General features: G+C 35.4%; 1 protein-coding gene across 2 annotated transcripts in view; it reads left to right on the top strand.

Annotated features, from left to right (window-relative positions):
* Vwa8 (von Willebrand factor A domain containing 8) overlaps window positions 1-15066 on the top strand; it is a 358183-nt gene that overhangs the window by 209843 nt on the left and 133274 nt on the right. For both annotated transcript variants that reach the window (XM_074043312.1, XM_074043313.1), the window contains exons 23-26: window positions 1646-1781; window positions 4337-4456; window positions 9382-9587; window positions 11437-11588. In XM_074043312.1, coding sequence (XP_073899413.1) covers window positions 1646-1781; window positions 4337-4456; window positions 9382-9587; window positions 11437-11588 — 614 coding nt within the window. The remainder of the gene's footprint in view (window positions 1-1645; window positions 1782-4336; window positions 4457-9381; window positions 9588-11436; window positions 11589-15066) is intronic.

Here is a 15066-nt window from a genome sequence, read left to right as displayed (position 1 = left end):
TAAATGAAAATTACTGGGAAAATAACATGTCTTTTTATTCTGTTCTCTTCAAGTAAGAGATTTAGGAAATGGCACAAATCCTCAATTGATTTCTCTTGTTACAGAATATTCTGTAAGTTTGTTGTTGTCTTCAAGTATATGGTTTGAAACTAGGTAATATCACCTAGAAAAGTTTTCAAAAATGGTTTTAACTACTGAAATAATAACCAGGTGCTTTGAGAAGCTGGAAGATCCTGGTCTTCAGCTTGCTAGTCCAGATTCCAAAGAAATCCCAGCTTGCCTGGCATGTTCCTTGGTGTAGATAACTCCTTCCCTGCAGTGGCACAAATGAGCCATCATGGAATCTTTGTGGTCCAGACCCTGAGATTAGCAGACTTTTTCTGCCTGAAGTCTCACACATTGGACCCAACTTCCCTGAACAGAGATGGGGGCTGGGAGTGCAAGCCACATATTTTCTTTTTCTAAAAGTAAGTTTATTTTTAACCATACAAGTTTTATTTACTATCCCTTGTTCTTTGAGGAAAATGTATAAAATATTTTCAGTAAAAGGAATCATGATATGTTAATCTATATTTCCTGAAAATAATTAGTCAAAACTATGCAATCTGAAAAACTTATCAGGTATCTACTGTTTTAAGAAAAAGTTTGAAGGTTTACACTGAAATTGAATTCATTGAGTATCTCCTCCTATCCACCTCCCCAAAAATGTTTTGAGGCTTTTAGTTTTCATCTTTCTTTTCGTGTCACAATTCATAGTCACCCAAGACCTAGGTCTCTTATTTTCCCTTTACCCTCTTCCTTTCCAAGAAGTGGGAAGACTATAGAACCCTTAAGATTGATCTAATACTTTGTATTTCCATGTGTTCCCATGTCTAGTCTTACCAGGTTCCCAAGCTCTTTTGAACCAAATTAATGTATTAATCCCTTTTTAGTCTATTCTATATATTGCTGCCAGATTAAATCCATTTCTATCATGTTTGAATTTACAGGTGTAAATTATATCCCATTACTTAATGAGATAAAGTACATATTTCTTGGTCTGGCAACTAAGTGTTTAGTAGTAGAAACCCAATATTCTCTTCCTTTGTCTTTTCTCTCTTTTCTTACATTTAACCTCTATTTCAGCCAACAGATATTATTCATATTCAATCTTCATTAAATATGCCCCCAGGAATTTTATTCTTTTTTACTTGAATACCCACTTCTTCAGCATCATCCATTCTGATCTATTAAATTTCAGTCGCTTTTCAAGAGCCATAATGAGTGCAGTGTTCTAAAGCCCACAGTTGATTATGTTGTCTTACTCCTCTTAACTTCCATGGCACTTTCATGGTACTTTAATTCCTCTATTTATTATACTTGCTTTACATTTCCCCAACTCTAGGCTGTGAAATGTTGTTGACAATCACCACCATAGGAGTAATTCCAATACTCCAAAAGGTCACTGTAGAGTTGGCAGTTTAGTACTGTGTGAAACTGTTGGAGGAGTTCGATCAATTTTGCTTCTAACTCTGTTGTAGACTTTTTGTCCACTTGGTAGTGTACGTAACTTAAGACCAACTATGGTAAATCCAAAGTAGTAAGTGATGAAGTTTTAATAATAGTTGCCTTCTTGTTTGTTTGTAATAATTTTCTGTTTTCAAAGGTTAAGGCAGTAAAGTTGGGTCATATTCTGGTAGTAGATGAAGCAGACAAAGCACCAACAAATGTCACCTGTATTTTGAAAACTCTAGTAGAAAATGGAGAAATGATTCTAGCTGATGGAAGACGCATTGTTGCAAGTGAGTATTTAAAAAGCAACATTCTGTGTAATATATGCAATTTTTACATCTCTGATATCAAGGCACAAACTTAGCTGGCTGCTTATTTACAAGCAATAAACATAAGTTCAATATAAATAAAATTGTCTGTATTGACAATCATTTATTAAAATTAATGTCCAATGGCTAGGGGTGTGGTTCAAGTGGTAGAACACCTCACTAGCAAGCATGACGCCCTGAGTTCGAATCCCAATACCGTAGAAAAAAATCTTGCTTCATTGTGTAGCAATGTATAAATCTTGCTTCATTGGTTTTACTTTTTATTTTTGGCACAAGTGGTTGAACCCAGGACCTTGTATATAATAAACACATGCTCTACTACTGAGCTACATCACAGCCTCCTACTTTTACTTCTTATAACCAGTGTCTTTGAAAATTTCAATAGTAATATTAGAACAAATCAGCTTCATATTTTCTACTCTGAGAATACCAATGTATAATCTTTATACTCATTTCTCAATTGCGTGTGTGTTACTTCTTTTGTTTGATTGCTATCTGGAATTTTTTAAAACTCTGGCATGTTTTTATTGTTCACAATATTAAGACTTATTATTAGCTCAGTATTATTAGCTCAGAATAATTACAAAAAAATTAGACATTGAATTTCATATATATACATATACTAATGCATTTGTATCTATATACATATATATATGCACATATTCATACTTCAGGAAGAAGTTATTCTCTATTTAGATTGTCTTCTTTCCCTTCTACTCACATAATCTTTTTGTTGTTAATTATTAGAAACAAATAAAATAGGTGAATCTCGTCACTATATTTGACCACAGGAAAAGTTAAGTTTGCCTAATACAATGTGAAAACATTTTCTAGTTTCTGATTTCAAAGTTTTACTGTCTGGAAAGAAATAAAAATCTGTAGCTAGCCATGGAAAATGCATAGTTAATAGTGTAGTAACCAAACAAGTTAGAACTAATAACTAGCATCCTTAGCATTTGAAGAAAGCACATAAGAAGGTCCTGTTATATAGCTGCAAGTTCAGCATCGTGGGGGTGTCTCAGTGGACTTTATCATCGCAAGACTGCCCTTCTGAGCTTCAACTCAGCACCAATATTCAACTCACCATTCTAGTATTTTGGTTTCACAATGAATTTATTTTTAAAAAAAATGAGAATTTGAATTAACCTGAAAAGACACCATTCAGACTCTCAGGATTAGAATTCTGCCTGCCTTTTAAAAGTAATTATAAGTATAGTCAAATAGAAAGGAAGAAAGAATTGAAGCAAAATCATGGTTAAGGTGCATTACATTTTCTCAGATGTTTTTGAGGAATAGCCTAGAAGTACAGGGGGCATAATAATTTTCAAGCTCAAGTGTGAGTATAAATGTCTTCTAGGGGAGGAGGGCAGTGCTGGGCATTGAACCCAGAGCTTCCCTAATGCCAAGCATGTGTTCTGTCACTGAGCTAAACCCTCAGCTCTGACATTTTAAACAAGGATACCTGAAATTCTTTTGAACAGAGTTTCATAAACCCTCAATTTGAGGCCTATCTTTTCATTTTCTTAATTATATTTTTCATTATCATACTTGTTTTAATTAATCAATTTTTGCTTGTGGCTACATACTCTTATTTTTCTCACTACTAAAATTAATGAGCATCAAATATTAAAAACAATAGGTTTTATTAACACATGAATAGGTGGTACCTTGAGAGATTACTGAGATCTTAAAAAATTATGACTATCAGTTAACTTACAGACTCTTCACACATAAAACTGCAGGTGTGTCACAATCATCATGTTTTAAAGATGAGTAGCTGAAGGCTGGGGTTTGAAGAAGCCCAGATAGCAAGTGGTTCTTCTTAAAATAACCACCATATAGTTTTTACTATCTCAAATTAATGCCTGAGCTATCAGTTGTATCTGAAATGTACACCATCCAATAGATAGCTCTGTTTAGTTCCTTTAATACCATAATATTTGGATACAGAAAGCTCCAGTGTACTTGAGATCACTTACTTTAAGAACTATGTTAGAATTCCCTAAGTAAATTAATATTTCATTCATGAATTGACTAGATATTTTTGCATATAGTTACATTGGAGAGTGTGTGATTTAAATAGGAATGACTCCTTAAGCTACATAATGGTAGTAGGTTCTACACTAAGGGATATAGCTGACAAAAGCTAGAGAATGTTTAGATTATTCCTTGGGTGTTTCTTAGATTCTCATAAGAGATGTTTATCTTTTTTATTTTATTTTTAAAGAATAATTACATCTCAAGCTAGGTTTAATTGTTGTAAGACACTTGGACAAATTTGATTTTTAGCTGTATGCTAAATACAAGTTCATGTATAATTTAGTATATACTTTATCAGTATTCTGTTCTTGAGCAAACTTTCTTATTTTTCTGCAACCCATGTATCACAGCCAGATATCTTAAAGTTTTAAAAATAATTGAACAGTAAAATAGTTATGTTATTTAAAAGTCTGCAACTTGATATTCTTAGCATTCTTAAATATCAATAAAGAATAACTAGAAATTTTGTTTTTCAGATTCTGCTAATGTAAATGGGAGAGAAAATCTTATAGTGATTCATCCTGATTTTAGGATGATTGTTCTGGCCAACAGACCTGGATTTCCTTTCTTAGGCAATGATTTCTTCGGCACCTTAGGTAAAAACAACAGTGACAATAATAGCAGCAGAAGGATAGGCAATGCAGCATTGTTTACAACAGCAAGAATGGAAACAACCCAAATCTCCATCCAAATGGGACATAAAAAGAAATTCTGTTGTGTCCACACAGTAGAATAATATGCAACTATTAAAAAAAAAAGTGAGGGCAATGATAGCTCATGTTGAAATAAATGAATCAATCTTTGAAATATTAATTGAAGCAGTAAGTCATGAATGTGGCTATAATAGATTACCATCTCTATTTGCACAGGCAAAGGGGATATATGTGTACGCGTTTGTACTTGTATGAGCATAGAATTTCTATTAAAGAGGACAGAACTGGTGCTTGCGCTGGCTGGCGGTCAGGGATGGAAGTATAATGTGTGCAGTTACACCATTTTTGTAGTTTTTACTACTGACAGATTTACTCTAAAAATTGCTGACAATTCATATATTACTGATGCTTTTAGAAACACAGTGATGTGAACACCCCAAAATAAACCTACAATTACTTGTAATTAGTGAGAAAAGATTTGAGTTCTTTTTTATGTTTCAGTTCTTCATAAGTCACTCTTATCCCCAGGTCACCCTGCATTTATTTTAATGCCTACAAGAACAGGCATTCCCTATTGTCTCCATCTTCAGACTTCCCCAAATCCTGAAATCTACTGTTCTATCTACTGTTATTCAGATGAAATTCTTGCACTCCCTTAAGTGCCCTCCCCACACTGAAGTCCTTTCAAGCAGTGATACTCCTCCCTCCTCCCCACTCTGGGCCTGGAGAAAGTAAGGAGTCTTTGCTTCTTATTGCTGCTTCTAGATCACTCTTGGTCTCTTCTTTTAAAATTCCCAGCTATATATCTCATGTCATCAGATTACATCATGTTGAACTCTTTGTTCCTTATTATTTCTCAGTGATCTTTGGCTCTTTGTTCACTTTCACTCACTCTAGCTCTACTTCTTTTGGAGTGGTTGCAGTATACATGCGTCTCTCCCCTACCTGGAGTCTTGGCTCCTTGGATGTTTTTATTCCAGTGATCTTACCCTTTTCCTACCTTAGCCATTCACTCCTGTGTACATACCCTAGTTTCCAAAACTGAAACTCTTCTATAATCTCAGTTTCATGATTCTGTTCTTATTTTTCCTCAGGATTTTCATTTCATCTCTGTCCAAATCCAACAGCCCTTCAAACCTATTAGAAACTCCAGTCTATTGATTCTATCAGCTTTTCACTATACTCCTTGTACTTTATTCTCCTTTTCTGATTTTGAGTTCTGTGATCATTCATATCAACTACATTCTTGCATAAATCTTTAACTTCCTAGTCCTCTCAGCTTTTCCTAGGCACTTGGAACCCCTCAACCCTGGTTCTTTAACGTACTCAGTGTACTCTGACTACATTGAGCCTACACATGCACAACTGAATGTGGTTAGAAAAAGTATAAAACCACTCTGACAAATCTCACTTTAAACTCTTGACTGAACCTTAAGTGTCCCTTCGTTCAGTCACGCCATGTTTCCTTGGTCCTTTCATTTCCTGTTCTCCCAGGCCAGTAATTCAGATCTTCTCCCTCCTCATAGTTCTGACACTATTGCATGAACTCATTTGTTTTAAAATTATGCAGTGCTTCAACACACTCTGAGAAATTGGAGTGTAGAAGTGCTCACGGAGGGGGAAGGAAAAGTCCTTCAGTTTCCCACCAGTCCCATTCCCTCCCCATACCTAACTCGGGTTCAGCTTACTGACCCTACTTTCAGACACCTGTTTTTTTTTCCTGTTTTCCTACTGCACTGAGAAAAACCGAAGCAATTAGAAACTAATGTCTCCAGACTACTACCACCAAGTCTTCCTACTTATAGTGTTCTGCTTTCCCACCTGTTAAAGGTAAACTTCACATTCCCATCTAAAGCCAGTCCTTCAGAGGGGCACTCGAGCCCACCTTCTCAAGGATACTGCTGTAGCGATTCTGCCCTCCCCCTCCCACTCCAGCAATTCCTTCTGTTAGTTTATTCCCATCAGCAAGCGAGCAAGGGGTTATTTCCTCAGTGTTGAAAAATGGCCCTCTCAATCCTTTTTTGCAAACTGCTGCTAGATTCTTCTGCTCTTCTTTGCAGCAAAACTCCATATGACAGTTGTTTGTGCTCAGAAGAGTTGTCCATACTCTCCTTCTCCATTTCTTCTTCACCACTCTCTCTTACATCAATTTTTTTTAAATTTATTTTTTATTGTATTATTGTTGTACTGGGGGCACATTGTGACATTTACAAAGGTGCTTACAATATATCATAGCTGAATTCACCCCCTCCATCATTCTCCTTTATTCCCTCCTCCCCCCATTCCTGGAATAGTTTCAAAAGGTCTTACTTTTCCATTTACATACATGTATACATAAAATTTCCACCATATTCACCTTCCTGCACACTTTCCTTATATCCTCCCCCATCCCACTGCTACCAACCTCCAGACAGGACCTGCTTTATGTTCCTGTTCTCCATTCTTGAAAAAAGGCACTTGTTTAAAATAGCAATACAGGGAGTTTCCTTGTGACATTTCTGTGTACATATGTATTATAACCCAAATTGGTTCATCTCCTCTGTTTTTCTCCTTTCTACCTTAGTCCTCTTCTTATGGTGATTTCAACAGGTTTAAAAATTCTATATTCATTCTTGTATAGAAAGTACATCAACCATATTCACCTTGTTAACTTCCTTCTTTTACCCTCCTTCCCTTGGTAGTGACCTTCCCTTAGCATAACCTGTTTTTCACAATATTGCTTGTATTTATATTTTATCTATCTCCTACATATGAGAGAAAACATGCAACCTTTGTCTTTCTGAGCCTGCCTTACTTCACTTAACATGATGTCCTCCAGTATCCACTTACTTTTAAAGCACATTGTTTCATTCTTCCTTATGGCTGAATAAAACTCCATTTGTGTGTGTGCGTGTGTGTGTGCGTGTGCGTGTGTGTGTGTGTGTGTGTGTGTGTGTGTGTGTGTGTATGCCACATTTTCTTAATCCATTCATCAGTTGTAGGGCATCTGAGTTGTTTCTATAGCTTGGTTGTGAACAGTGCTGCAATAAACATCAGTGTGCAATTGGACTTACATTCTCTTAAGTTGGTTCTAACCAGATTTTTGCTCCTATTCTACAGAAAATAATTCTTGTCTAGGTCATCATAGGGACTTTTGCATGGGTAAATCCAGTGATCAATTTGTAATACTCATCTTTCTTAACCTGTCAGCAGTATTTTATTAATTGGTGCTGTTAACACTCTCCTCTCCTTGATACATCTTCTTGCACTTGACTTCCAGTACTTCTTCAAGTGCTTTCTAAACTTATGTCCTAAACTAATTACCATTCCTTTTCAGCCTTCTTGTTGAAATGCCTTTGGACCTCTTTTACCTATCCATACTCATTTCCTTGGTAAAATAAGAACATGTCATATTTTAAAATACTATTTCTCTGCCTAATATTGCCAACATTTTTTTTATCTCCAACTTCAACTTCTCTCCTAGACTACACATTCATGTCCAATGGCCTGTTCAATAGCTCCTATATCTTGGATCTAACATGTTTATAATTCCTCTGATTGGTTCGTAGTTTTTTTTCATCCGAGTTGAAGATAACTCCATCCTTCTTGGGCCAAAAATATGTTTTGACTTCTCTCTTTCTCTCATAATTTTTACCATTTATCTGGCTATCTAATTGGCCTTACACTCAACATATATTCAGAATTATCTGCTTTCCATCACTTCCACTCGCTCCCATTCTGATATCAGCCACCACCATCCCTCAGCTAGATTACTTGCAATAGTCCCCCTCATAAGTCTCCTACTTCCTACTTTCTCTGTTACCTTTTCTCATGATCTGTGCAGGATCTAAGATTTTACCCTACCTTTAACCTAACAAGTTATCCTGCTACAGTTTCCTGGCAGGGGACACTAGACTCCAAGGTCAGCAAAAGCAAAACAAAAGCAAAAGCAGTAGTTAAAGAATCAGCATTCGTGCTGGTTCTTCAAGTCCAGTTCCCACAGAGCAACACAAAGAGGGGCAGATGATTTCTGACCTTACAGTAAAATGCTTTACAGGAAAGGAACCATGAGCTTAGGTAATCCACATCTTTTTATAATGGGTAGTAAGCACACCTTGCTGCAGAGAGAGAGACACAGACAGACACTGTCTTCCAAGGCTGTTTTCTCTACAAATATCCTTGTAAACATAGTCAGTGTGGTCAGAGCCTCTGCTAATAAGGTGCACAGCAATACTACAGACCCATGGATATTTTGTCTCCTAACACCCTTCTGTAGTCTCCTCTCAACACATCAGTCCATCTCTCTGTTAATAATCTTCCCTAACTGGATGCAGTGGAACATGGCTATAGTTCCAGCTCTTTGGAAAGGTGACACAGAAGGATCACTCTAGCCCATGAATTTGAGATCTTCTTGAGACTCCATCTCAAAACAAAAAAAAAAAACGTCCTGGCTTTCCATTTTACTTGAAGTATAAGCACAGATCTTTACAACAGTTCACAATGTCCTATGTTATATGTCTCCTACATCTTCTTGTCTCTCTGACGTCATGCCCTGTTCTGCTGTGGACTGCCCTCCCTGTCACTCATTCTATTCCAGCCACACTGCTCTTTTTTCTCTTTTTTCCACATGCCAGATATGCTTGACTTAGGATCCTTGTCTATACCTTATCCACCACCTGCAGTGCTCTTCCCGAGATACCTACCTTTGCTCAATGAGGCCTATCTGATCAACCTCCTGTTTTCTTCTGCTTCAGTCATTTACCACCCTATTGTTTGATGGGTTTCTGTACTTTAATGAGTAGCCAATGTCTCTAAATAACCATTGTGTTTTCTCCTGCAGCATTATTATGGATTAGCTGCATGCTGAATGTGACACTTCTCTCCCTTAGGTGACATTTTTAGCTGCCATGCAGTTGACAACCCCAAACCCCACGCAGAGCTTGAGATGCTCAAGCGGTATGGACCGAATGTGCCTGAACCCATCCTTCAGAAGCTTGTGGCTGCCTTTGGAGAGCTGAGGAGCTTGGCTGACCAAGGCATCATCAACTATCCGTATTCCACCAGGGAAGTTGTCAACATCGTCAAGCATTTACAGGTGTGGCATACACTGAGGTTTAGGAACAGCCATCACTCTTTTTTCAGGCTGTGCTATTTCAGTTTCTATAAATAATCCGTCAGATGACATGAAGTGTCTGTAATTTTAAGTTATAAACCTGAAAGACCAGTGAACATTATCTGTTTAGCATTTGAATTGGCTTTGGCAGTGTTCTCTGCCATGGTCATCATCAAGAAGCTAGGAAATTTGGTGAAGGTTTTTTTGGAGACAAGAGAGTAAGACAGTGGAAAACATTCCTGTTTTAGTTTGATTTTTTACAACAAGCATGTGGCTTCTAGATAAAAAGTCTTTCCATTTTGAAACAAATGACATGAAGGCAGAAAACAGATTAGGAACTAACAGTAATGACAATACACTGTGAGTATTGCAAAGAAGTGTTACATGATAAACAGTCAGGAAAATGAAATTCCTTCTGACCATGTACAATGTGTAGTCCACTTGAAAAAGAAAACAAAAAAGCAACTTCATGTAAATTCTGCTTATATAACAAATAATGGTCTCCAAGCTGATAGTTATAGCCTGTTGACTCTTACCCTGTCCCCTATACCTAACCCTCTCAGAAAACCCTAGAAAGAAAAATAGAACATTGTGGGGCAGGAGGGACAAGTTGTTTATTAAAGGGTGCAAAATTTCAGTTACACAGGAAGAATAAGTTTTTAATATCTTTTACACAGCATGATGATTAAAGACAATAGTTAATAAGAATGTAATATATATTTTTAAATTGCTACGAGAGTAGATTTCAAATGTGTACAAAGTGATGACATGTTAATTAACTTGATTTAATTATTCCATAATGTGTATAAATATGGAAACAACACATTTTATCCCATAAACATGTAAAATTACAAATTACATAAAAATCCCATAAGTGTATAAAATTATAAATTACATGTAAGAAGAAAAATCAAAAGCTTTGCTCTGCCCATAAAACCATGATAAATCCAATGTAGCCTGGTTAGATCCCAGCACCTGAAGAAAATTAAAACAGCCAGTAAAGAACCCACTGTACATGTAGGTATAGTGGTCCTTGTTTTCTTTCCTTCTGCTGCCTCCTATTTCTCCATTCACCATACTTTTTTGTTCTTCCCTCCTTTTTTTTTTCTTTTCTTAAAAAAATTTTTATTATTCATTTATTCACATATGCGTACATTGTTTGGGTCATTTCTACCCCCCACCCACCATCTCCCTCCCTCCCCCCTCACTTCCAGGCAGAACCTGTTCTGCCTTGATCTCTAATTTTGTTGAAGAGAAGACATAAGCATAATAAGGAAGACAAAGCATTTTTGCTAGTTGAGTTAAGGATAGCTATACAGAGAGATTCCTAGCATTGCTTTCATGTACAAATGTGTTACAACCCAAGTTGATTCATCTCTGACTGATCTTGACATTAGTTCCTGTTCCCTCCTTTTCTTGTTCCTTTTCTTTTTCTATTTATTCATGGACCAAATTTTCTCAATACTTTTCTGTTGATATCTAGCACTCTCTTTTACTTCAACTAGCATTTTTAAATTGATGTTAAACACAGGAGGTTTCAGAAGGCAGTGGCAGTTGCTGAACACCAGGATCTGATCTCTGCCCTGATATTTGAAAAGAAAATTGCCGCTTCTCAAATTCTGATATTTATTTTAAATGGAAAATGTTACGAAGCCATCTGAACAACCATTGAAAGAGAAAAACATAGGTATTCCCACTATCTATCTGGTTATCTAAAAAGGCCAGTAGATTTCTTCTGATGTTCATTTTGCATTATTCTGTTAGCGTTGTAAATTTTTATAATACTGTATTCTTTAACACATATATAATAATGATTTTTTTTTTTTTACAGAAATTTCCCACTGAAGGCCTCTCTAGTGTGGTTCGGAATGTGTTTGACTTTGATTCCTACAACAACGACATGAGGGAGGTTTTGATTAACACTTTGCACAAATATGGGATACCTATTGGAGCAAAGCCTACCAATGTGCAGTTGGCAAAGGAGTAAGGCAAATTCACTGTTGATAAAATAACCTTGAGCATTTCTCTTCTGATTCTTAAATGCTTATAATTCCTAACCTACTGCTAGACTACTAAACTGAGTTAGAGTGGGAATCACTTTTCCTGAGTAAACTTTTCAAATACATGGTATTTGCTGGCTGGTTTTCAGTTAAATAGCATTATTTATAGGTCTTTAGATTGAGATTTTCAATTATTATGAATTTCCCATGACTAGATGTAATGCAATCAAATAAAGGGAAGTATTTGTTTCTTAACAGTCTCTGTCATTTTGTTGAATTATTGGGTATCATTATTTCATAATCCAGTACAAAATCAATCATAGACATGAAAGCCATGTAAAGGGACAATGTACATTTTGTTTAGATGTCCTTATTTATGTCAACATATAGTTTCCTAAATTTGTAATCATACTAGTGTAGATTTTTGGTTACTTATTTCAAGTTCATAGAGGTAAGAACAAGTAGATTTGTTTCATGTAGGACTATCACCTACCTTTTATTTTATAATCAAAGCTACTTACTTAACCTTTGTTAAGACTAATACAAATATGTTGTTGACCAGAAAGGAGGTCTAGAGAGTTTATTAGGCATAATGAAGTCAGTGCAAATTCATTGGAAAATAATTTTAAGTATGCATAACTTTTTGCCATTGCATCTGATGCCATCTTTATCTATGAAACATAATCAATATCATGAATTCATAAGGAACAATTATTACTCTTTAATTGTTATTTACCTTTAGTATCACATAGGGTAAACTATGTAGAAAAATGTTATTAAATATAAATCAGTGATTAGTCCACCAATGTATATATTTTTCCTAAGCATAAAATCATTCTTATTTCTTTATTCTTTGAAGTCATTGCAAGAGTTTTTTCATACTATATACCAATAAAAATAAATTATTAAAGTATTACGAATTTCTTAAATAGAAACAAATATTTCCCTTTGTAATAAAAGCACAAGATACTGTTATGTTAGAAATTATCAGTGCACTAGTTTGTATTATTATTAAGTAAATTTTTTTCAGAAAAAGTGAATGAATGTCATTTGCTAATGTGTACATTTTTCTATGTAATGCTACTTCAGTGATCGACAGGCAGTTATGAGCATTTATATCACTTATTTAATGGCTATAACACATCTTCTATATTAAATATTTCAAGAAATTGTCTGTAATATGCAAACTTCAGCTAGTACTCATGATTTTTACTTCCTTGTATAAACTACTTCTTTATTTTCAGTTGAAAATGAGGTGGTTTTATCACTGTTAACAAATTTATATAATTAGATTTCTAGCTTCATGAAAAGTAGGCTTTTGATTTTAAAATAACTTTTCAGAACTCTTGCACAGCTTTAAATAAAAATTAAAATATATTAGTTTGTAATATCAGTCATAAGAAAATTGTTGCCAATTTCAGTTTCTAAGGAAGATGGATTATGCTTTAACTTACTTGTTATCATCCTCAATTATAAACTGGAAAATTCTTACCATGCCATGGTAATATTTGCCATGGCAAGTTAATTCCAATTGTAGACTTACTTATAAGTGGAGGCTATAATACAGTGATTGTGGAAACAAGATGGTTGTACTCATGCCGAAGGTGTTGTTGGAAACAACTAGTTGTCCACCCACTGCATAGAACTAAAAATAAACTTCTAGCAGATGTGGAGGACAAGTGAATTTTCCCTTTTGGGTGAAGATAATAGTACACTATAGTTTGCACAATCATTCAAAGCATTTTTGCCTTATCTGTAAATTACAGTGACCTCAGCAGCTCAAAAATAGTGATGTCTTATTGCCCTTTAGTGAAATCTATTGGTTACCTGGCACTCTTTCTATTAAATTATCAACCTTGTTCTTAGAGAGGATAATAATGGAGTGAACAAGTTAGTGACCTGGGAATTAAGGAGTTTGTCACTTATTCAAATTATATTTACCTGGATCACCTATAGAAAAAGAGATAAAAAGACAGAGTCCTGCCCTTAAGGAGCTCACAGTTCCATTTTGGTCATTTGAGTTTAAAGAAATTACTTAACTAAATGGGTTTCCCATTGATAAACTGAGATCATTTTATTATTGATAACATAATTGTGTAATTTACTATCTAAGTCAGGAAATTTTGAGAATGGAAGGGGGAGCTATTGATAATAGCTCCATGAAAAGATATGTGAAATCATACATATGTCCAAGCCAGAATATGTGGTTATCTTCATTATAGATCATCAGTAAGTTTCTTTTCTATTCTAACATTCTTTACACTTTAATATAATCTTAATTTTTCTCTCATCTGGAAAAACAAAAGACATTTTAAAAGAAGTAATATTCACAAGACCCTGAGTTCAAACCCCAGTACCACTGAGAGACAGAGAGAGAGAGAGAGAAACACTGGTTGAGCATTCCAAATCTGAAATTCCAAAATGTTCCAAAATCTGAAATATTTTGAATGCCAAAATGATGCCACAAGTGGAAAATTTCATACCTAGCCTCATTTGGCAAGTTGCAGTCAAACTGTAGTATATTAAACATGTTGTGTAATGTTACTTCCAGGCCTCATGTATAAGGTATACATGAAACATAAATGAATGTAGTGTTTAGACTTGGGTCCCATCCCCAAGATACCTCATTATGGATATACAAATATTCTAAAATCCAGGAAAAAACCTAAAATCCAGACCACTTCTGGTCCCAAACATTTCAGGTGAAGGGTACTCAGCCTTTATCAATACTTTCCTCTCTCCCTTTAGAGTACTACACTGTTGACGTAATCACATAAGCTTCTGAAGATTTTAAGTTGTCCCATGCAGTCTAAGATTTGACTTTGACTTTTCTAGGCCGTTTGCTAAATGTTATATTCCACTAGATCTTTGACTACACCAGTTCTCTTAGACTGCTTATGCCTATCTCTACAGGTTCTGTGGCAGTTGAAGAAGATTTAGTTTGGATTTCAGTTCCTAGAGAAGAAGGGTAAAATAATTCAATTACTATTAATTTTCCCTGAATGAAAAATTCTTATTATAACCTCTTAATTTTTTTATTCTCTAATTTAACCATAGTTGATATTGGATGGAAGTAACATTACATTTGGTCTAGAATAAGATGGGCATACCCACACTCAAGATGAGGATGGAAAGATAATTTGGCCACCCATTGCATGTAGCTAAAAGACAGATAGAAGGCAGATGTAGCAGAGGAAAATGTTTACATAGGACAGTGATGATACTAAGGCACTATTTGTATAGTTAGCTATAGCTCCTTATTTCTCTCTCTCTCTCTCTTTTTTTTTTTCTGATGGAACTGGGGTTTGAACTCAGGGCCCCACACTTGCTAAGCAGTTGCTCTACCACTTGAGCCACTATGCCACTCTCCTTCTTTCTCAGTTGAAATCAGAATGTACGTTGGCTGTTCAGGAGTAATAATGTCATTTTGGTGCTCTTTGGTGAAATTCTCAAAAGAGAGA

This window comes from Castor canadensis, chromosome 10 (assembly GCF_047511655.1).
Source record: "Castor canadensis chromosome 10, mCasCan1.hap1v2, whole genome shotgun sequence".
NCBI classification, from domain to species: Eukaryota; Metazoa; Chordata; class Mammalia; order Rodentia; family Castoridae; genus Castor; species Castor canadensis.
The sequence above is the reverse complement of the archived record's forward strand: the minus strand, read 5'-3'. Positions and strand labels throughout refer to the sequence as shown.